Genomic DNA, 22,317 nt, shown 5'->3' on the forward strand with positions numbered 1-22,317 from the left:
GGCAGCCACAGCCTCTCTGGGCAGCCTGTGCCAGTGCCTCACTACCCTTACAGTGAAGAACTTCTCCTAATCTCTAATCTAAATCTCCCCTCTTTCAGTTAAAAACCATTCTCTGGTATTGCCCCGGCCCAGGTGCAGCACCTTGCACTTGGCCTTGTTGCACCTCATCGGGTTCTCACGGGCCCACTTCTCCAGCCTGTCCAGGTCCCCCTGGATGCCATCCCTTCCTTTTGCCCTACGGACTGCACTGCTCAGCCTGGTGTCACCTGCAAACCCGCTGAGGGTGCGGTCGATCCCTCTGTCTGTCATTGATAAAGATATGAAACAGCACTGGTGCCAAGGCAGACTGGTTTTGTATTACTTGCCAGGAAAAAGTACAATTTGTTTTGCATGACGGCATGGTATTCTGTGAAACTGTCAGGAAGTAAGACAGAGGCCATTCTGTCTCACACACAGTCACCTCACCAACAGCCAGGTTTTGAATTTCTCTGAGTAATTTCATGTGAAACAAAGGGTTCATTTTATTTCATGTAATATTATGTTCAGCCTGGAGAAGAGCAGGCGCTGGGGAGACCTTATGGTGACCTTCCAGTACCTAAAGGGGCCTCAGGAAAGCTGCGGAGGGACTCTGCCAGGGAGCACAGCGATAGGACAAGGGGTGATGCCTTAAATTAAAAGAGGGCAGGTTCAGCTTAGACACAGGGAGGAAAATCTTCCCTCAGAGGGGGGTGAGCACTGCCCCAGGCTGCCCCGAGGAGCTGGGGGTGCCCCGTCCCTGGCAGTGCCCAAGGCCAGGCTGGATGGGGCTGGGGGCAGCCTGGGCTGCTGGGAGGGGTCGTGCCCATGGCAGGGAGGGACTGGGTGGGCCTTAAGGTCCCTTCCCACCCAAACCATGCTGTGATTCTGTGATTATACACATACGTGTGATTGTTTTTATTGTAGTATTGAGCTTGCTGAACTGCCAGACTAGAAAATTCCATCTGAAATTAATCTCTGGGGAGATGAACTGAGCAGCAGGATACCCGTGGCTCTATTACAGTTTTGTGGCTTTTAAAGTCAGGTCTTCATTTCTGTCTGGTGCTGCAAGCTCTTCTTACCATCAAGCTACAGTGCCAGTACTGAACTGCATGTACCAAACCGCAGCTGTTAATCGCAGCTGTTACCAGAATAGTTTGTCATAGCTATACCTTGTATTTATTGGAAAATAGTATCTTCAATGATTAATTTCCCAAAACAATTAAAAATGTAAGCACTTCTATACAATGAAGTGTATGAGGAATAAGGAGGAATATGTACTCAGTGGAAATGTAACTGGTAAAAAGAAAATCAAGAGCTGCTGAGCAACGCTGACACGGAACCACAAGGAGGAGCTCAAATCCTGCCCAACTCAGTCACCCAGGACTAGGAGGCATCTTTTCCTGCCTCCTCAGGCCAGGATGAAGTGCAGCAATTCTTTATTTCTGAAAAATGTCAACTGAAACTAACCCTGAAAAAAAGACTTCTCCCAGGAGAAGTCTTTCTGTTCTGCACAATCCCTCCAACCCTGCCATTCGGAGCGGGTAACAGGTAGGTAACAAGATCCCATGAAAGAGCTGAGCCTTCACTGCTACGGAGAGAAACAGCCGTACGGCTCCTGCGAGCCCAGCCAGCCCCACACTGCGCCCCAGTTCTTGCTCTGTCTCATCCCTCAGCCGTGCTCTGCAACGTCTGCGAAATACAGAGGCAAGTCGAGAACCCCAGCTCCTGCCACGGGTACCCTTCGCAATTTATCACCTCCTTACAAGCAGGAGGAATGGGAAAATCATTGCAGAAGCCAGACCTGCCCATTCTGGTTTTGATTTATACAGCTTCAGAAGGTACCTGACACTTTTGAGAAAGCCTGTTTTTGCTTGACTGCCAGGTCAATTTATAGCATTGGTAGCTTTAAATAACCACTTCAATTTTGGGAGTATTGTTACAAACTCATATTCTAAATATTTTCTACAGCTAAAAATACAAATATCTTAATAGCACTCCTTTTAGTAACAGCACTAAATTCCTGCACTACTATCTACTGCACTACTATCTACTACAACAAGACTACTGAAACTGAAATATGACTGCACCTTGAATCATGAAGAAGAATCAGTAGAAAAGACTGCTAAGTATCTAATTCTCGTGTATTTCTATGAGAAATAGGCAGCTGAAAGGAATAGCTGAGCCTGACTCACTTTGGACTGGAGTTTAGCTAAATGATAGAGCTTGGTTAACTTCATTAAAGTCTCATGTCTCACACAGGCTAAAGCTGTTTGGTACGCTAATGACAGCTTGATAGGACATGCTGGGTTTCAGGAGGCACAGACTGCTGTAATTCTAAAGCCTGAGAATTACGACAGAAAAAAAGGGGTTCTGGGAGACCTGTCCCTGCCCTAGCTCTCCATGTGTTCTGTAATGGGTGATATTCTTCCCTTCAAAACGGGAAAATATAATGTATTTACTAAAGGGTTAGAAAAAAGTTCGAAGCAGAGCTGATCCAGTTCCACACCTACTGCTTTTAGCCACACCTCACAATTATAATATGAAAAGAGAAGAAAAAAAAAAGAAAAGAAAAGAAAACAAGCAAAAGGAAAACAATCCGGTATGTGGCTGTGATTCCAAATAATAACAACAGTGTGTGCATGCTCATAAATGCTTCAGAATTGACCAAGAGGAAGCACGTTTCGTGATGACACAATCTTGTTGCTGTAGTCATTCATCGAAGGGAACTCCCACAGGAAAAGGCATAAAGCTGCTTCGGGAAGGCTAAGAAGCTGCTCAGTGCTAGTCAGTCAAACATTGGGTTAGATCCATAACTGAGCTAAACATGAGTACCAGCCAAGGCCCTTTTCAGTTTTTTTCTGGGTCCCTCAGGGGTAGTTCAGGGTGTGGTTTGGCCCAGCAAGGAACTTCTTACAGACCTTCAGGTGCAGATGGTGGTGCCAGCAGCATACACACCTCTTTCTCCTCTGCCAGACCCCTCTGTCTGGCTGCCGGAGGAGAGGCATCTTGGGGATGCTTCGGCGAGCACCACAGGGAAAGCATCTTCCTGGGTGGGAATGAGAAACAGACCATGCAAAACCTGAATGACCGTTTGGCTGCCTATCTGGACAAGGTCCGTTCCTTAGAAGCAGCCAACGCTCAGCTCGAAAGCTGCATCCTAGAGTGGCACAAGACAAAGTCTCATGGAGAGAGGCATGACTTCAACCAATACGAGCAAAACGTCACTGACATGCAAAGACAGGTAAGTCAGAGCTATAAGAACTATGTCATTCTATGCTCCTTTAAGGAATCTGGGTACTCAGTTATGCTGACGGCTTTCCTTTAAAGAAAATTAAGTAAAACATTTTAAATGTCAGAAATACAAATGAAAGCGGTAGCAGGAGCTGGGCATAAACATTCTTTGCCTCCACAAGGAGCAGAAAGGGGTATAAGAAAGTCTGGAAGGAGACAGAGGGGATTCTGCAAGGACTGACAGTATAAAGAGACTTGTGTGCTGCCAAGTGTTCATTCCTGTACATGAAACTGTGGTTTGAGCAACTATGTCTGGCAGAATTTGATCTTTTAGACTGCACATGTATTCAAGCAAATTAAAAAGCAGGCAAACTGAAGAGACTTCCTTCTCTCATGCACGCTGCCTTTAGACACTCTGTTGCCTTTCGTTTCTTTGATTCTTGTGGCAGCAGACGATGAAACTACAGGAGTTTTGGGTCCTAGGAGTTTATGTAATCAGATGGAAAAATACTTCATTGTAATTAAGGAAATAGCAGTGACAAATTCCTTGTGGATGTTTTCACTATAATTAAAAGCAGAATTTCTGGTTCCCGCCAGTAGTTAATATTAACGTTCAACAGTAACTCTTTCAATCTCCCAAACTCACGTGTCTTCAGATTTAAGCATAATATTAATCTGTATTCATAATGAACATACTTAGCTCTGTAACCATCTCTGTGACTAATCACTGTAATTAACTTTACATAGCCATATGGGGCAAAAAGCAAAGCTATTCCAAATGCGATGGTCTTGTTTTCCCCCCAGTTTTTTAAATATGATGACTTGGCATTCTCAAAACCCTGAGAATTTTTTTTCTAAAGGACTTGGAAATGGTGTTATCCCGCACATTTGCTGACAGAGGTCAGGGACTTAATCAAACTCCCTGCTCACTGCTAAATGTGTTGCCTCCAGGCAGAAGATGAGGCAGTCTGACCACAGGCAATGTGCAAGGAGAGCCAGAATTGTCATCACCTAGTTCTATTTTAAGGATAAAGAAAGGTCATCAGTCTCCAAACCTATCACTTAAGCACTTTTTTTTTTTAACTGATCCAGAGATGAATACTTGTTCAGCAAGAACATAATGTGTTCACATTCTTATGGAATTAACAAATCAGAAAGATTTAGGAGGATGACATGACTAAAAACACAATGCTGATTGTAGAAAAGCCCCCCCCCCCCCCCCTTTTGAATAGGTTGTACTCAAAATACTTTTATTCTAACACTCTCCACTAAAATAGCTACGTGCTGGCTGCAGGCACCGTTAGACTAATGGCCATCGCAGCCAGTCTTAATGTGGTGCTTGAACTGGAGAGGAAGGGCTAATAAAGGATTATTTACGGGGGCCAATTCAGTGATTAACACAAGATTTTCACTTTCTCTATAAATTATTGCAATTAGCACCATGACTGCCAGTAAAATGAGTGAGAATATAGTATCTAATTATTAACCATAATTAAATTAATTGCCCACAAATTAAAAAGGTGAGACTTATTTAGCACCCAAAATGAATTTTAGACAAAATTTAGGAACATATATCCAATAACCCAGAAAGTTTGTGATGTAGTGGCTATCTAAACTTCGACGTGTATAATCATCTGGGTCCTACATTTGGAAGCACACTCTTCCCTGGGCGAATTCACGATGAACGTGACAGGGCAGCAAGTTGCCTTGCTCCAGCCCCACTCCATTTTCCCCAAAAGTAAAATAGCACCGGTTCTTCAGGCATTCTTGGCTCCATGTTCACATAAATGCCAGTACATTCTGTGGTCATATTCAAGCATCTGGCACTGCTAAAAATCACACTGATTTACAGAGCATTCAAGGAGGCAAGATCCATGCTGTGGACCAAAAGACACATGGCATACTGAGGAACAAGTCAGTGCAGGAAGCCTTCTTGAAAAAAAAATCTGTTTTGAAAAGGAATTTGAGTGCATTTTGTATATAATAATGTGTGGGTTCTTAAATAAGACATCTGTAAATTTGTTGACTGGTGTTAGTGATACATCCGTATCCACAATGCATGTAGTGAAGAAATCAGTGTAATTATAAACAGATAAATATCCACGTCTGGAACGCGCTGCTAACTGACATAGCAGCAGTATCATACAACAGTTGGCAAAACATTGACAACTGTAACTCCTCTGTTGGATTCTTTATTCTTTCAGACTGCACAGAGTGTCACAAAACATTTATATATATTTCTATGTGCAGCTGTGTTGCACTGTTATGAAATGGCACAAAGTCAAAGAACTCAAACGGTGCTTTCTCATGGCCTCTCAGTTGTTACCTTCCGTAGCAGAAATTACCATTATCTGAGGACGGGTTCAAGAACTGCCTCTTCTCTGACAACAAATTCCAGGCAGCGACACATTTAGAGTCTTGTTATAGTTCTTTAGCTGGCCTCCATCATGTCCCAGGGCAGTATCTGAGGTGTGCTGCTAATCACTAAGAACGTACAGTTTGTTCTGTCTTAGAGATTAGTTAAAACCTTCCACAGGCACATTCTTTTTTTTTTTTTTTTTAACTAAGGTAAACTTTTGACACTTCAGGACAATTTTGTCATTTCCTGGTGTGTTTGTGATTCATTTAGGTGTGGGAAGTTTTGCTAAAAAGGGCTGAGAGCTCTCTAAACAGCTAGAGATTTCTCTGTGGCCATAAAGCACCTTGTTTCGGCATGTAAGCATTGAGTGAAGGCAGCTGCAACCATGCATCTCTTTCCTTTCTGGTAGAAAAGGACATGATGTCCCACAATTACTAGTTCCTCCTAATTATGCATGAGGTTCTAGAGTAATTCCAAAGATTCTGAATGGAATACTGAGCTTTTCATATTCAGATCTATAGCTCAAAGCTGCCTCACGTTAACAGGGACTTACAAGTCTTTTCAGCACACCCTGAGTACACTAAATGAAGGATGTGGTGCGCTTTCTCCTTTACCTTTCGGAGCAAATTTCAACATTTCAAACCAAAATCAGAATCACGAATTAATCACTGTATGCTGCTGGAGGTTTCGGTATAAAAAATGCAGATGAATAACTGACTGGATCATGACAACGGGCCAGTGCTGGTCTCAGAATGACAATCCGTACAACTCCAGACTTAAGCACAAGAGGGGTCCTGTCCTGCTCATGAGTTGCTTCTATCATCATCGTTACACCTCTGCTTCTCAGCACTGATTCAGCAAGGTGTTTATGCACATGCTTATTTCTGAGTATGTGATTAATGCCAGCATTTTAACTGGACTCAGACAGAACAATGTTTCTTACTGAAATTTGCCCTAAATCTTTACAAGAACAAGGCTGCTCTTCCGGCAATATTAAACAGAATCAAAATCAGTACAGAAAGAAGGAGGAAGACAGTGACATTATTCTGTAATATGCCATGAGATTTGTGTATTGTTATCCATATCCTCTGCCTGCCCAGGAATAGTATGATTCCTACTGCTTCATATCCAGGAAAGTAAGACAAAGTGAAAAAAAAAAAGTAAGATTACGGACAAAAATAGCAGAAACACCTAAGTGAATCCGGAAACTAAGTTTCTTTATCTATACTCCTTAAAACTGAAGTTTAATTTTTCTTTCATACAAGCAGGAGGGAATCTTAAATAGCACAGGTTATTCATTGTCACCATATATATGGCAACACCGAGTCTGTTGGATTCTCTGTTTTGCAGATTGAGGATGGCAAGATCACCAACGCCAGCATCCTTTTACAAATTGATAATGCTAACATGGCATCTGAAGACTTCAGGCTCAAGTAAGATCTTTTTTGGTTTCCTGATTACGTATGAAAGAGAATTAAGCAAAATATTTCTTTTTCTTGAAAATCCAGTCTGATGCCGATTTTACTTTAGCTTTCTGGTGATACTGAATAAATAAAACCAATGTGAAACAAAAAAATAATTTTAAAAAAAGGATAAAAAAGGATGTAAAACACACAAATGATTGCTGAACAACCTTGAGTCACCCTGTTTATGATACTTAGTTCAGGTCCTGAAGAGCAGGTTTTACAGCAGACACTTGATACTTGTGACAAAAGGCATTTAAAACCATCATCTGGGAGTACAAATTAACCCTTCTCTGCACCCTACGCTTCCTTAATCCAGCCCAAATCTACTTCCTGCACTTATCACTTCTTCCATCCAGCTCCACAAGAAATACCTGTCCTTCAGCATCTTCTGCTTTGGATTCTCAGTAGTTTTGCCACAGTAAATGGGCCAGTGCTTCCCTGGTTACCAGCGCACAGTTTGACTGTTCAGGACATTGCTGAAAGAGTTTTCAGGCCATTTAAAAAGCCGAAATGCTTGGACTGAGAACTTCCAGGTAGATTTTTGCCCAGGAAAGGAATTTACATTTCTGTAAATCAGGCTTCTTAGGAATCATGAAGATCTTGTCTTTTTTTTTTAATAGATGTGATCAGCTATTGAAAATCTCACGGCTTTTGATAGCATTGTAATAAATGTACAGACTCAGAGCACTCCATTCCCAAAGCTTTCATAACTTGGTGAATGTTAAAAAGGAAAAATAAAAGAGAAAACAACTAGTCCATTCCATAGAGGAGCTGTGACAAGGAAAAAGAAAAGGAAAAAAAAAAAGCAATAACGAAACATATCTACTTTTTAAGACTGTTCAAGAATTTATCAAAGAACTTATTTTAGAAACAGAATCTGTTTCCTCAGTTTTTTGTTCTCTCTAGTTCCCCTCTTGGAGGACTTAAGCACGTCTACTTCTCTGTGGCACTACTTATACACGAGGCAGTTTGATCTCAGGCTTTCTCTTCTCCTTCCCGATAAAGGTACGAAGCCGAGAAGACTCGCAGGCAGGGAGTGCAGTGTGATGTTGAGAACTTGCGTAAGGAGCTCGACGGCCTGACCATTGTTACAACAGATCTGGAAATGGAAATTGAAGGCTTGCGAGAAGAGCACATCCTCAGGAGGAAAGACCATGAGGAGGTAGAAAAAGTTACACTATCATACAAATCTTTGCTACTGTGTAATTAACTTTGAGTAAGATCCACAATCTATAAATGGGATTGATGATTCAGAACCCAACCATGTTTCTGACAGAGCAACGAGAGTCGGATGAGGCACGAAGTATGTGTGCTACTTTACCAACTAAACCAGGATTTCAGGAAGGATAACAGATTGCTGTATTTCTCCCAGACGCTTTTCTAGTCAGCTACTCATTTGTTGCACGCAGCTAATAATAACTTCCATATTTGACAGAAATGTTCTCAGAAATACCTAGATCTACGTACACAGAAATTTCACGTAAACAGGAAGCGTTACTGGTTGCTGCAGAGTTTTTCAGACCGCAGCCTTTCCCCTCACCTCGGGATATATCATTTCACAGAGTCACGGAGCGGTTGAGATGGAAGGGACCTCTCGGGGTCATCTTGCCCAACCCTCCGGCTCAAGCAGGGTTCCCTAGAGCAGGCTGACCCGAACTAAACAGATCTTAAATTCACAAGGGATCAAAATTGAAAAGATTGGTTAGTGAAGCCACGTGAGACTACTTATTCTTGTAAAACTCTAAGCATAATTAATTAGATATCACTCACTCCCTGTCAAAAAACGTGCTGCTGTCTTAATTCAGAGCTATACCAGAGTAGTCTCTGTTATTCCCCCTTATGTAATACCACTGCGGGACAACATGCTGCTTTCATTTTGCTTGATCTGGTGTTGCTTTCAGTTAATATCTAATACAGAACCAAAGACCCTACTCACTACCTGTGGGTTACTATAAAGAATAGAAACACAAGGGTTACAAAGCAGCAGGTGAAACTTCCTTTGGCTGGTCCCCTTATGGCGCAGGATACAAACTAAACAGCTGTCATGAAACAGTTTTGGGAATCAAGGCAACCAACAGAGACATCAGCATGTCCAGCTGATCTACATTGCAGGGGCCGTGATGTCATACCCAAAATGCTGCTTTGCCTGGACGCTTTTGAAAATGGTACCTAGCACATAAGATTGTGCTACAGCAAAAGGAATGTTACCGTACCTGCTCGACTTGTCCTGTAATTATGTTGTTTACACAGTAATTATATGTTTTAATCCAATTATTCCTTTAACAATTACATAGAACTTTTATATTACTCTCCTGTAAACTTAGTTATAGTTCCATAAATATTAACATACAGGGTAAGAAAGATGAAATTACTGTTAGATTTTCATGAAAAGTTCTAGGCTCATAATAGACAAATAAACTAAAAACCTCAGTGCTTCTTCATTAAATATATATCTTCCAAAAACATTATTTGAAAAGATCTTCTGCAATGTTTTTTATTGAGCTCTCTAGCACAGATCTGCCATGGAAGCAGGTATCAGTTACTGGTTTAAGTCATGTCACACTATGATCCACATATACATTTTCAAAATAGTGTTAACTAATCTATATAACAAACTATTATAATGAAAAAAAATATTGTGGGTATTTTGAGAGGATGGAACTGAAGGAGACAAGACAGGGACAAAAACTGTTTCCCTTTTCATGAACAAGTTTGCTTGTTTCATCTGCTATCAACAGGATATGGAAGCAAATCGCTCATCACAGGACTTCAAAGTCAATGTAAAAGTAAATGCACCACCTCCTGAAGACCTAGCCAAGATTCTAGCAGAAATAAGACAAGATTATGAAGCCATAATTGAAAAGAATCGTCAAAGCCTCGACAGTTGGTACAAAGAACTGGTAACAGCTCTTTCCTGTTCATTTCAAAGACCCCTGTTGCTGTACCTGACTGCCAGAATCAGTAAACTTTTCTCTTGTTTTGCTCCGCAGAGCTCAGCTGCGTCTCTGGCAGCAGTCCCTAATCCAGAAGAGATACAGAGCAGTGAGAACGAGATCAAGGATCTAACCCGTACTTTACAGTCCCTGGACATTGAGCTGCAGGCACAGATGAGTAAGGTATCTACTGCAGACATCTCTGGCTGGCCACTGTTATATCATAAATTCATAGGACCTGCCTTGGACCAATTCTTTGCTTAAATCATGCCTAGCGTAATTTTCTTGTAGTTATTAAAGTGTAAGTGAAATTGGAATTTGGACCATACTTGACTTTGCCAGAACATGGAAAGTAGATTCAGCAACCATCACCAAAACATGGAAAATGTCTCACAACAATATATGGGGAGAAGAAAAAGAAAATACAGGAGAACTGACTCCATGATCTAAAAAGAAGACAGATAATATAAATTTCATATTTACAAACCCTGTTATAGCACATGAAATATCTAAACTGTGAAAAATACAGCTAAACTGTGAAAAATACAGCTTTAATAAAAATTCAGCTTTTGTAGAGGTGAAAGTTCACATATCCATGTCTTGGAGACTTTGAAGCAATCCTGTACAGCAAAAGCAGGAACTGACAAAAAAGTCAGCAGTTACAGGAGCAACAGCTTTTGAGAATAAGCATTATGGCAGGGACAAATTACTCAGTTTTTGCCTTTCATTATGCACACACAACACAGCTTCATGATTCTGCTGTTTTCACGTGAATAGTCATGCAAGTGCATAAGTGTTTAGATGACCACAACCTGCATTTTGTAATCTCCTGGCCAGGGACCAAATTTGCTGGTATTTCTGCATTATACCTGCTACATAAATAATAATCATAGAATTGTTATCTGCTGTCAGAAACACATGCTGGAAGACACCTTGGCTGACACCCGGAATTACTATGCTGTTGCACTTCAAAACATGCAGCAGGTCATCTCCAAATGTGAGGAAGAGCTAAGCCAGCTTCGTCATGACATCAAGCAGCAAAATAACCAATACAAAGTTCTTCTTGGGATTAAAACACGCCTGGAGAAGGAAATTTCCACTTACCGCCTGCTGCTGGAAGGGAATGTAGACGGGTAAGGCAAAGTTGCCCTGACTGGAATAGATGAGAAGAGAGTTCTTGTTTTCAGCTTATTTATTTGTTTGTTTATGTTTAATCAAAGCTTGTGAGTTCCATACTACATGAAGGGCTGGTATTTTAATTTGACGGATCTTAATACAAAGCTTGAGCCATTTAATATAAGGAGAAACTTGAATCTGTGTAATCTGGATTACCTAAATTAATGCAATATATTTTTAAAAATAATTTCTACATTCCCTCAGCATGCCTCTCTCTGCTGAGGAAAAAAATGCCAATTTCAGTAAAACTCATAGTCATTTCCAATCTTCAAGACAAGTTCTAGATCAAAACGAAGCCCGGAGTCAAGTGCAGCTTTCAGCTCAGCCACCTGCAGCTACAAGAACCAGCACACAAACCCACACAGCATGGCCCTGTGCAGAGGGGCTGCTTGGTTTCCCCATCTTTTTTTTTTTTTTTCTTTTTTCTGAATCTCTGCATTCAGAAATCTCTGGGCCTCTCTATTCTTTGTTCTCCCATCTGATACACAGAGCATGGCTTATTTACACAAAATAGAAAAAGGAAGGTTAACAATAACTGAGCACCTCCGGAGCCAGGGCAGTGGGGCACCAAGTACAGGGCTGGGCATCAGGAACCAGGCTGGGACCTGAGCAGCTCAGAACATCCGGGGAGCAATGTGCCTGTCCTTAACAGAAGTGATACTGAATGCACAAGGGAACAGCTTCAGCTGAGGGCATCTGTACCTACGACTAATGAAAAGTTCGTATACTACAAAAAGTCCCTTCTTATTTTTTTTTGTTTCCATCTCTTTTCATATTGGTATGAGGCCTCCTTAGAATCGGTGAGTTGAAGGGGATAACTTCTTGAGATGAGTATATTCATCACTTTGTCTGTTTCATTTTCTTTACAGGAAAACAAAAAAATCTGAATTGAAAGCTAAAGGTAAAAGTCCCGTATTTTGTTCTCTATAGTAGTTTTTAATTATTGTCATTTCCAATCAAATTTTACTCAGAATAATTTTCATCTTAAGGAGCTATGAAAGGTTTGCATTGCAATTAATTCTCATGTAGGCCACATTTGAGAATAATTTCAGTGATTCATCTGCGAAGGACTGCACTTCAGAGCCCATTCTGCTGCGTCTGCCTGCTCACGGGCTGCTCTTCACACTGACCGCTGCCAGTGAAGCACGCTGTCCAGAGCTCAGACTCGAGCCTAAAGCTTTCATGGTATATGAGGAGGCAGAGACTCCATTTGGTGACTAAAACAGTCTTAGGACTTGAGAGCAAACAAAATCTGCATGTCTGGAAACTCATATTCTGGTATGAGCATGACCTACAGACATGCAGGTTAATTTGCTCTGAAGTTAGATTTGCATTGGCTGGGATGCAGCTTTATTATTCATTTGCCCTGACCTGGACAAGGCCCGGGGTGACTTTGTTAACATTTCACAAAGAGCAGTAAGTATTGACTTAAAGGGAAACATGTAAAGATAAATCAGTTGAGGAGGCAGCTGGTAAATTACTGTAAATGAAGTTTTCCCTGCATCATCTCTTCTCAGCATTGCTTCTTGTATAATTAGCCTTTCATTTTCTTTCAGAATACGCCGGGCTGACCAATCGAAAGATCAAAGCAATTGTGCACGACAGTGTGAACGGGCAGGTGGTATCCTCCACCGTCAACGAGATCCACCAGCAAGCATGAAGCAAGAAGTCCTGCCAGCTCCTGGCTCCCCCGGCGGGCTAACGCGCAGCCTCTGAGAACTCCCCTGCGCAACTCGTGCTGTGTGTTGGTCTCGGTGTGTGTGAAAAGGGGATACCGTAGTGAGCTCACTCCTAAGCTGACCTGCAGCCTACTGCTGAAAAGTGCCACGCAGAGCTAGGTAGAACTGATATGTTAAAGGGCTTCTAGTCACCACAACGCTGAAGACAAACTACTCAATGGAAATGACTGTCTGAGTTGGTAATATATGTATTATGCACATCTCACCGGGGCATGAATCTCCATCTGTGGTTCATTTATTGCTCTGCAAATTAACTATAATTTAACGTGAATAATCTCTTAACTTCGGTCTTATGTCTCTTATCATATACCTCACTGCTGCCAATAAACCTTTTTCCATTACTTGTACTGGTCATTGGTATTTCTGATTTTGCTTTTTTTAAGTATGCACCAGCCCCAAATGGCAATGCTATTGACGCAGGTCCAACAGACTGCAAAAGCCTCATTGTTTCAGCGAGTATGAAAGTGGAAGGACACAAATAAGAACAAAAGCCGTGACGCAAGCTACAGGTGATATTTATATAAGCAAAGCTATCAGACTTCCTTACATAAAACTTTTGGTTTGCACCATTTAAAACAGGGTTATCAGCAGTACTGTTGTAAAGCGCACTTTACGAAAATATTCATCCTGGAAACAATCATTTATTCTTCAGCGTTAGAGAAATTTTCTTCAACTATCTTTATGCGTTTTCTTTCAGACTCTAAGTACTTTTGCAGCCACTCTCATACATTCTCAGTGACCTATTTAATTCAAAACACCATTTCAGCAATTTGCTTTCATATTAATGCTCCTCGGTTTTGTTGACGGGTTCTGCAGTCAGGACAGACTGGTATATGCAGTGCATACCATGCTGCCAGTGCTGGAAGGGGACAGGCCCGAGTTCGTTAGCCAAACCCACTCTTCCCCTTTCTCACGTCAGCCCAGTCACCAACAGGAGACCCTAGCAGCAATATGAAAATTTCCAGAGATACACAACACTAAAAACTAAGGAAGAAAAAAACCCACAGCATTATTAGGACTGTTTAGACAATGAAGGCCGGAGAGCAGAACTAAGAGAGCCGAAATGGAGCCCCAAGAGTGTCTGTACGGATTTGCATTCCAAAGTCTGCATATAAAACAGTATGTTCTGGGCAGTCTCATATTCAAGAGTGAAATTGCCATTGTACTCTTTCATACCTACTCATAAGGGACCTTCATAAAGGATTCTTGCTACCAGCTTTGCTTTGAAACAAGGCTCACAAAAGAAAGCAAAAATTTCAAAGAAAATGCAGATTTAAAATAAACAAAGTCCATCTCTACAACACAAAGCACTCTTACTGGCATGTTAGGACCAGTTCACGATCCCCCCCTTGTCCCTCCTTCCCCCACTCTCCACCCTTGTTGCACAAAGAGATCCCGAAAGCATTGAATGGATTACCTAATGGTTTCTTTAAATTGGGTAAAACTTGTAATACAGGACTGGTAACTCTTGGCTAATTAACAATGTCCTTCCTTATGGCTTACCAGATCCAACAAGCCAGACCTGGTGTTTGTAGCATCTGGACAAATTGTGCCTAGGTCTTCTTGTCCGATTTTCTGTGCTATTTAGAGATATATTTAGTTATCAAATTTACAGAGCATATCGGCATTGCTGTGACACAAGTAATTATAAAAACTTCTAAGTGGTTCCTTACTTCTAAATCAAAGCAAAGGATCTGTCCTGTACTAGATTTTGATTGTGCTAAACTACAAGGAATGAATAAAGAAAACTCAGTAATTGCAGGCTTTTACAGAACAAGCCTGTTTTTATTTCACATTCTCGTGCAGTGCGTTGGCTTTGCTCTGCCCGAGCATCCTCCCATGCAGAAGTGAGAGATGCACTCCCTGCACGCCTGTGCTAAGCGTGGCTGTGGTGTAAACATCACTGGCAGAGGTGTAAAGCAGAATTCCCCTTCCACCCCACTGCTCTGAAGATTTTAACCTTCTCTAACAGCTATGTCACTGCAGCCTGTAATGGTCAGAGCGGTGTGGTTCATTACGCTGGCCTCACAGTTCACGCAGTTTGCCAACATCATCACACGTCGGTGACTCTAATGCACCCATTCAGACTGCTTTTAATAATTTAAGTAAACCAATTAGTCCTGAAACACATAAATATTAGTCACACTACACTCAATTTTCTAAATGAAGGCAGGTATTCTATGTCAAAAAATGCTTATTCCTGGACATTTCTCATGTCTTTACAAAACTGCGTTTCACTGCAGATTTCTTTCTGTTGGACAGCTAACGAATTATACTGTGTCACCGGCCACGTGCTGCCCTATCTCTGGTGGTTATTCATTATTTCTGAATTTTCGTTCTGTGCCCTGAATAATAAATAATGATTCTAATATCCACCTCTTACATGCACTGTTCACATTCTCACAACACACTGAGAGATGAAGTTAGGGCGATAATGAGCGGGATGGTATTATCATTCCCATTTTATTGCTTGAGAAATTGGAAAAAGAGATGACACAACTTGCTCAAGGCTGCAAAGAAAGTCACTGATAGAGACTAAATTAGAATTCGTCACTTCACAGCTTCTACTTACCTCAGCTATTAGATAATTCGACTTCCGCAAAGAGCCACTCTCAGTTCCAGCAACCCTTCTGTACCTGATCACGCTGGAGAGATAATCTGACTGATTCATTTCAAGGGTGCACTGCTGGTCAAGACCCCGCACCTAATTTGATCACGTTCTTCAATTTACATGAGTCAGTAGCCCTACTAAAATTACTCGTGTGAAAAACATTATGACAGTGTGGGTTTGCTGATTTTGTAGTATTTGGGACATTCTAAAAACAAGATGCCACGTGCTTCTTTCTCTAAGTCTCACATCAGCGTCCTGAAGGAAAGGAAATCCTCACGATTGCTTTATTTTATTATTTTAAATTATGCTGTTATTTTATTGTACTAAAACTGTTTGAACAGTCTGCTAGCTGGAGTTTATCAGTGTTAGACGTACACAGAAGTGCTGTTTCAGTATCAAGGAAGTGACTGACCCAGGCCCGAAGGAAACTGCAATTTTTTTGATTTGAAGTATCGTAAAAAATAGCACACTCAGAATGAATACCCACAGATAATACTCCATAGAAGGATTGGAGAGTAGAAAACTATCATTGGGAGATAATGTCATTTCTAAGTCTAAGAGAATGAGGTAACAATACTTCTGCAAACTGACAAGACAGAGGAACTTAGAGTCTATAAAAGGAGGCTGAAACCATCAGCATTCTCAAAACACTTCTTGTAGTTTCACCTGCCATTTAAGGAAGTCCTGCACTAAATAATCCTCCAGCGTGATTTATAACAGACTTGAATGCACTCCAGAAGGTGTTATGAGTCACAGCTCATTTCACTTGTAGAAATGTTAAAACTTATTAAGGTGTATTACAATATGCAGCTTTGGTAAGTGAATTGTTGATCCTCTGGAAGAAGTTTGCAATGAGGTAATGCAGTAATGGTTTGTGCTATTAATCACACATTCTTTCTGGTGATGTGGCCACACATTGGCAGGTTTGTTTCTTATTTATGAGCAAGAAACTTCTCGCGAATGCAAAATTTTGCTTTGTACCTGCCTTGTTAATACAGATGGAAAATTAAGCCAGTCATTTCAGTAAGAGAAGAAAACAAAATCTAGCATTTACAACACTGCTAAAAACACTGTTTGCATACTATTATTGAAGCACAGAGAATAGGTGGAAGAGCCAGTAAAGCATTTCACAATGTCCACACCCTGACCTATAAAGGTGTCTAAACTTCTGCTGTGAGATGCCTGTTCCTGTGTATGAATCACGTAGAAAAAGGAAGAATCTATGAACAGGAAAGCGAGTAAAGAATAATGCTTGAGAGGCTTGTACCCCCTGCCCTCCACACTTCCTGCACTATAAAGCAAAAGCATCTTAATTACCGACTCTAATGCGCACTTGGCTTCGTGAAATCAGAAATAATCTGGGGCCTGTTTTACTACATACTACTTCCTCTTCATTCCTTCCTCAGCACAGTTCTGTGTTTCTTCTCAAGTTACATTTTAAAGATATTTTTAATTGTATAACTATACTGAAATGACCTATTTGAGCCATACATCAAAGGGCTGGCATAAAGGAATTGTTTGCAAAAATACCACGCTAAACACAAGTATCAATATGTTACAACTGTATTTTGGACGGTCCTTATGACTGAAACTTACAGCTGACAAAGTACTAGACATGACCTCATGGTGAAACAGGTGCATGGCTGCTTCTTCTAGACATATTAAATTGCCTTTTGAATGTCTGAATATGCATCAGAAGCTTAAAGGCATAAAATCCTAACATCAGCTGTGGTAAAGACGCTTTCAATAACTATCTAGACTTCAGGGGTAAATTTTTCTGCAGTGCAACGTCCTAAGGACAAGTCAAAAGGATTTAATTTGATAGGCTGTTATTAGGCTGTAATGAAAGCAACGAAAAGGAGGAATATAATTTAATTAAAGAAAACTTAATTTAATTTAGGGGAATAATTATTTGCAGCAGGCGGGGAAAAGAAGAAAGAAACAAGCTGACAAGTAGCTGACAAACTGCACAGGACTTCTTTAGAATAGAAGTCTGATAGTTCCAGAGAAAAAGTACCCGCTTTGGCTCAAATCTACACCTCCTGAATCATGCCTGCAAGAAACTAAAGCATAAAATGCATAAAACAGCTAAACTGGAAGCAACTCTTAGCAGAGCAATTTCAAAGCAGGAAATATGTAAATGCTCTTAGAAGTAGACAGAAAACTCTGATTTTAAAGTTACCAGTGCAGGAAAAAACAACAACACTTCTTTCCTTCCTTATTGTAGAGACAAATAATATTTTTTTAAGCCATTTCAGTGTCCAGGCTCTATTTCTTTGTTAATCTTGCCACAGAACAGTTTCAGAGCGGTTACCTTTTTGTGAATGTTATGTCCCACTGGAAATAACATTGCCACAAAAACATAAAAGCAGAAACAAACAGACAAACAAAAACCCAAAAACACAACAAAAAATCCTTTAATGTCTAGAGCTTACTGCTCTCTAAAAATTAAGATATTCGAGTATCAGTCACAAAGAAAGGGGCGTCATTCAAAGGGGTAATGAACACGCCTACCACCACAAATTCAGCTTTCAGGATTCGGAAAGATAGATAATCCTCGTTGCCATTGCTTACAAGCTCCCTGCCGTACACAACGCTAAACTCTTTGTAATTACAGCTTGTGGCTGTGAAGATAAACACTACTTCACACGTTTGGCCGCAAGAGCTATGCAAAACATTTTTCTTCTGGACATAGGAACAGAAAAGTGGGCAGTATGTGAACTTTTGTTATGTAATACGCCACTTGCACTAACCGTGTTCAGGTTCCAGCACGGCTTCTTCCACTTGCAGCAAATACTACACGGCCTCGCACCCGCAGCTCTTTTCAGAAGGCGTGTGGTGGCCTCTAGTGACAAACAGCTATACACGCGCTGCACTTCTGCTCCAAATGGTATGAAAATGGGACTGCCATGACTATGGTATGACAGCAACCGCTCCTGTGAATCTCTGTGCCTTCTGTGCGGTGCTTAAGGCCAATGAGGCATTTTTAACTGGAAACTTCTGTTGAAATATTTGTGTATTGCACATTCCTGAAATGACAAAGACTGCTTTTTAAAAAAAAGCTAGGGAAAAATTCTACACAAATGTGAATGCGTGCGATGCAGTGTGTTCACACACAGCTTTTATGGTGTACTATCAGTGTGTGCATATATTTGCACAGGGCCATGAAAATGGCATTTGCTTACTGAATCATGCAGCTAGGTTTGAGGTAGTCCTGTGTGGAGCCACGAGTTGGACTCAATGAGCCTTGTGGGGCTCTTCCAAGTCGGGATATTTCATGATCTATGATCTCGGAATATCTGCTCATGGTTACTGAACTGTTTCAGCTTTAAGCTAGCTTTAAATGGTTTGATATGACTGTATACAAACCACACATTCATGTTCACAGATGTTCAGCAAATATTGCTATTGGCTGTTGCCACACCTAGGAAAAATGCAAAATTCACCGGCTTACTGCTTTTCTCAGTCCACCGTTGCACATGATTTTTACAAGGGAAAAATTCCTGCTGATAGACTTTTAGATTATATTAGAGCTGATATTCATGATACTTTTAGGGGAGAAAAAGAAGAGAAGGCTCATTTGTATGGCCTGGAGCTGTTTTCCTTGGCACTGAAATCTGATTCTGCTCGAGGAGAGCAGCTAAGACAGGAAAGGCAGCTCCCGACTTTCATTTGCAACCTGTGGTTGGGGAAGGATGTATCCTACACATTGCCGTGCGCACCACTCCGAGATCTGGAGTACTTCTACAAGTATCATACAATTTAAAGGGATGTTTTAAATTTACCTCTGGTCAAAAGCTCACCGCAGAAAATAATAAGGTGAGGTGTTTTGATGATTAGGATATTTTCACTGGACAAAAGATAAAAAGGAGAGGGAAATAGGGAAAAACTATATATGTGAGGAAGACAGTTTACACTGATCTCGTGCTGCAGATGTTCAGGGCTTATGTGCAGCCGGTTAATTAGTGACATCATCTGGTCCTTGCTCTCATCTGCTTTGGTTACGGTGCTTTTGTAGCTTGGACAAGCTCCATCCACTCGTTCTGTGGGAAATCCTCTGTTCTTTCAAAAGACTAAGCAATGGCAATAGTGAGGAATCTTTTTTTTCTTCCCATGAACTTCAGTCAGACCCACACTGTTCCCAATTTAGTGACTCCCAGATAAAAGAGACCAGCAGGGGACACCTCCTAATAACAGGTGCAAAGGAAATTTTCCCGCAGACTGCAGGGATTATTGCTCCCTGTAGCTTCAGCCATCAGGGAAATCATGCTTTCTCAATCTATATTGCTACACAGCGCTCCTGGATCACAGTCTGCAAAACACAAAACATCTCTGTTTACTGTTTGCGTTCTAGGGTGCAGCATTGGCATTAACAAATACAAGTTTAGTGCAAATATAAGTTCAGGGTGGAGAATTGTCCTAAGTACTTTTTCAGTCTTACAGGAAAAAATAAAAAATTATAATAATAAAAAAAAAGAATTCAAAATCTGCTATTGGCTCATATCTACATAAGAAAACGATTTCAATTTTGCCCCAAAAGCTCATGTTACATAGTTTCCTTTGTTGTAAACTGGATGGCATAAATCAAGAAGAAACGTCTTCTCGTAAATAGGCTACGAAGAGAAGGGGAATTTCTCAGTCACAGAAATACTGAATAGTGGAATATGGCCGGAATATTGAACATGGAATTCCTCTTCCTGAATGCACTTTGTACAGTGGAAGTCTTTTCACAACTGCATTATAAGAGATCTTTGGGAATCAAATTCTTATGACACAAAACCCAAACTGAAATCAACAATGTAGTTACCGGGACTAATAAACGGGCACTGGATTTCACTGTGAAAATGGATCATCGCTAAAGCCTGAACTAAAAGACTTTTCTTTAGTTAAATCCTTCAGTCAGCCAAAAGGAAAGCGTATGTTCCACCTAAAGGCTGCACAGACACAGAACCAAAGCTGGGTGTGTCTTTTTTCCTTGAACTCTCATGACTGGTTACATATAACTTGTTAGTAAGGGTGAGTAATACGAAATGGCATGCACACGTTATCAAAACCCTTCATGAGTTATCTTCATAGCTCTGTAATACGCACTAAATGTCTGTCATACAGGCAAGAGTTCTTCAGGACATCAAACAACTTACTAATGTTGCTATGAGCATTTTGTTAGGACTACACACAAACCCTTCACACTGACCACATCACCGCAGGCAGCGTTACGCAGGGTCATCCCCAGGCTGTCCTCCGTGGAGAGTGCACAACGGAGCCTTGAGTTGGAAACTGCGCTACCAAACTAAAGCCCCAGCAAAGCGTTAACAGCACCTCTTTCCCTGATCGAAGCTGCAGATATCAGACAGTATAATATTTTTGAAGTTTCTCAACAGCTATTTAGATTATCTACTGTTACAATCATTTCTGTGAATAAAAATAAGGCGGCCCATATTCTTCCAGATAACACCTGGGCATAGTTCGAGTGGCAGCAGAAGCTATCAGCCGCTCCCAGCTGAGTGGAGCTGTGCAGCTGTGAGCCACGACAAGTCACTTGCCCTCCAGCCAGCTGAGGGACACAGCCCACGTTACATTTCTGGTACAGCTACAGCCTTTCCTGTTCACTCTTGCAGTTTTCAGTGGTTTATATATTCAATAATTCATTCAAAATATTCTGTGAAAATATCTAGTGAGGAAAAAAAAAGAGTAAAACCCACCTGTGTTATGAATTATACGTATACCAATCTTAGTAAATATTCTTACAGATATTCCAAGTTATTTTTTGGCTGGAGAAGCATATATAAACTGATAAGACCAGAGAAATTGTTGGTAGGCAAATTGGAGAGGAAACTGAATGCTAGGGAAATTCAGCCTGGTATCTTTCAAAACTATATCAACTTGATACTATTGCTCTGTGCATCCAGCTGCATATGCCTTGAACACTTTCGCTTAATAATCAAGAGGATTTTGGAAGAAAAGGGACTGCTGAAGGTTCAGCTCGACCTCAAAGAGTAGAGCCTGTGGCCAAGACAAATGTCTGATCCAACCCTGATGTCCATTTTTATTCAGGTCACTGTGCAAGGTGAAGTCAGAGCAAAGTTTTGAAGGTTTTATGTATCAGCGAATTTTATTTTGCTATCAAGCTTAAATGTATTTTTATATTATTCTTACATTTCTAGATAGTCTCCAACTTCTATAAATTTCAAACACGTGACGTTAATTTAACAACACATGCAATTAGCTTTTTTGATATTTAAACTATGTATCTGCTTCCCCATATGGAGGTAGGGTAGTTGTGAATAGAAAGATTAAGAATTTGACTCACAAAAGCCAGTCTAGGCCTTTGATGACATCCTGCTGCATTTATACGCAAACATGAAAGTTAACAAATAGCCTTTGGCTTTTCCACAGTGAAAGAAAGAATGGAACCATCAAATGAGGTTTAGAAAAAATACCATCAAGGTAAATGGAGACTAATTTTAATGAATACTGAGAAGACAAAGCAGAATGTTTACTATCAAATAGGCTATCAGAAAATATTGTAAGAGATCCAGGCAGTGAAGTACAAAGCCAAGAGATGTAACTGTAGCAGGATATTTGCTGTATTCCTCTTACAGTTGTAAAGATGTAAGCTCTGCCCTGTCCTATCTAGTCTGAATGCTTTCAGTAAATAAAAGACCCACCTTGAGTTTCTATAGCAACAGCCCAAATGACTGGGCTAGTGTACTTTGATTTAAACTGTCATAAAAGTTTTTCAGACATTTATCCTTATCAGTTACACCCAAAGATGTTCAAGGTC

General features: G+C 40.8%; 1 protein-coding gene across 1 annotated transcript; it reads left to right on the forward strand.

Moving 5' to 3' along the window:
• Nucleotides 1-2,631: 2,631 nt before the first annotated feature.
• KRT23 (keratin 23) lies at nt 2,632-13,263 on the forward strand. The gene is made up of 8 exons (XM_013201949.3): nt 2,632-3,259; nt 6,959-7,041; nt 8,080-8,236; nt 9,813-9,974; nt 10,065-10,190; nt 10,920-11,140; nt 12,053-12,084; nt 12,740-13,263. The coding sequence occupies exons 1-8, from the start codon at nt 2,843-2,845 to the stop codon at nt 12,841-12,843; spliced, it is 1,302 nt and encodes a 433-aa protein (XP_013057403.1). The 5' UTR covers nt 2,632-2,842; the 3' UTR covers nt 12,844-13,263.
• The last annotated feature ends 9,054 nt before the right edge of the window (nt 13,264-22,317 follow it).

This window comes from Anser cygnoides, chromosome 22 (genome assembly GCF_040182565.1).
Source record: "Anser cygnoides isolate HZ-2024a breed goose chromosome 22, Taihu_goose_T2T_genome, whole genome shotgun sequence".
In the NCBI taxonomy this organism is placed as follows: Eukaryota; Metazoa; Chordata; class Aves; order Anseriformes; family Anatidae; genus Anser; species Anser cygnoides.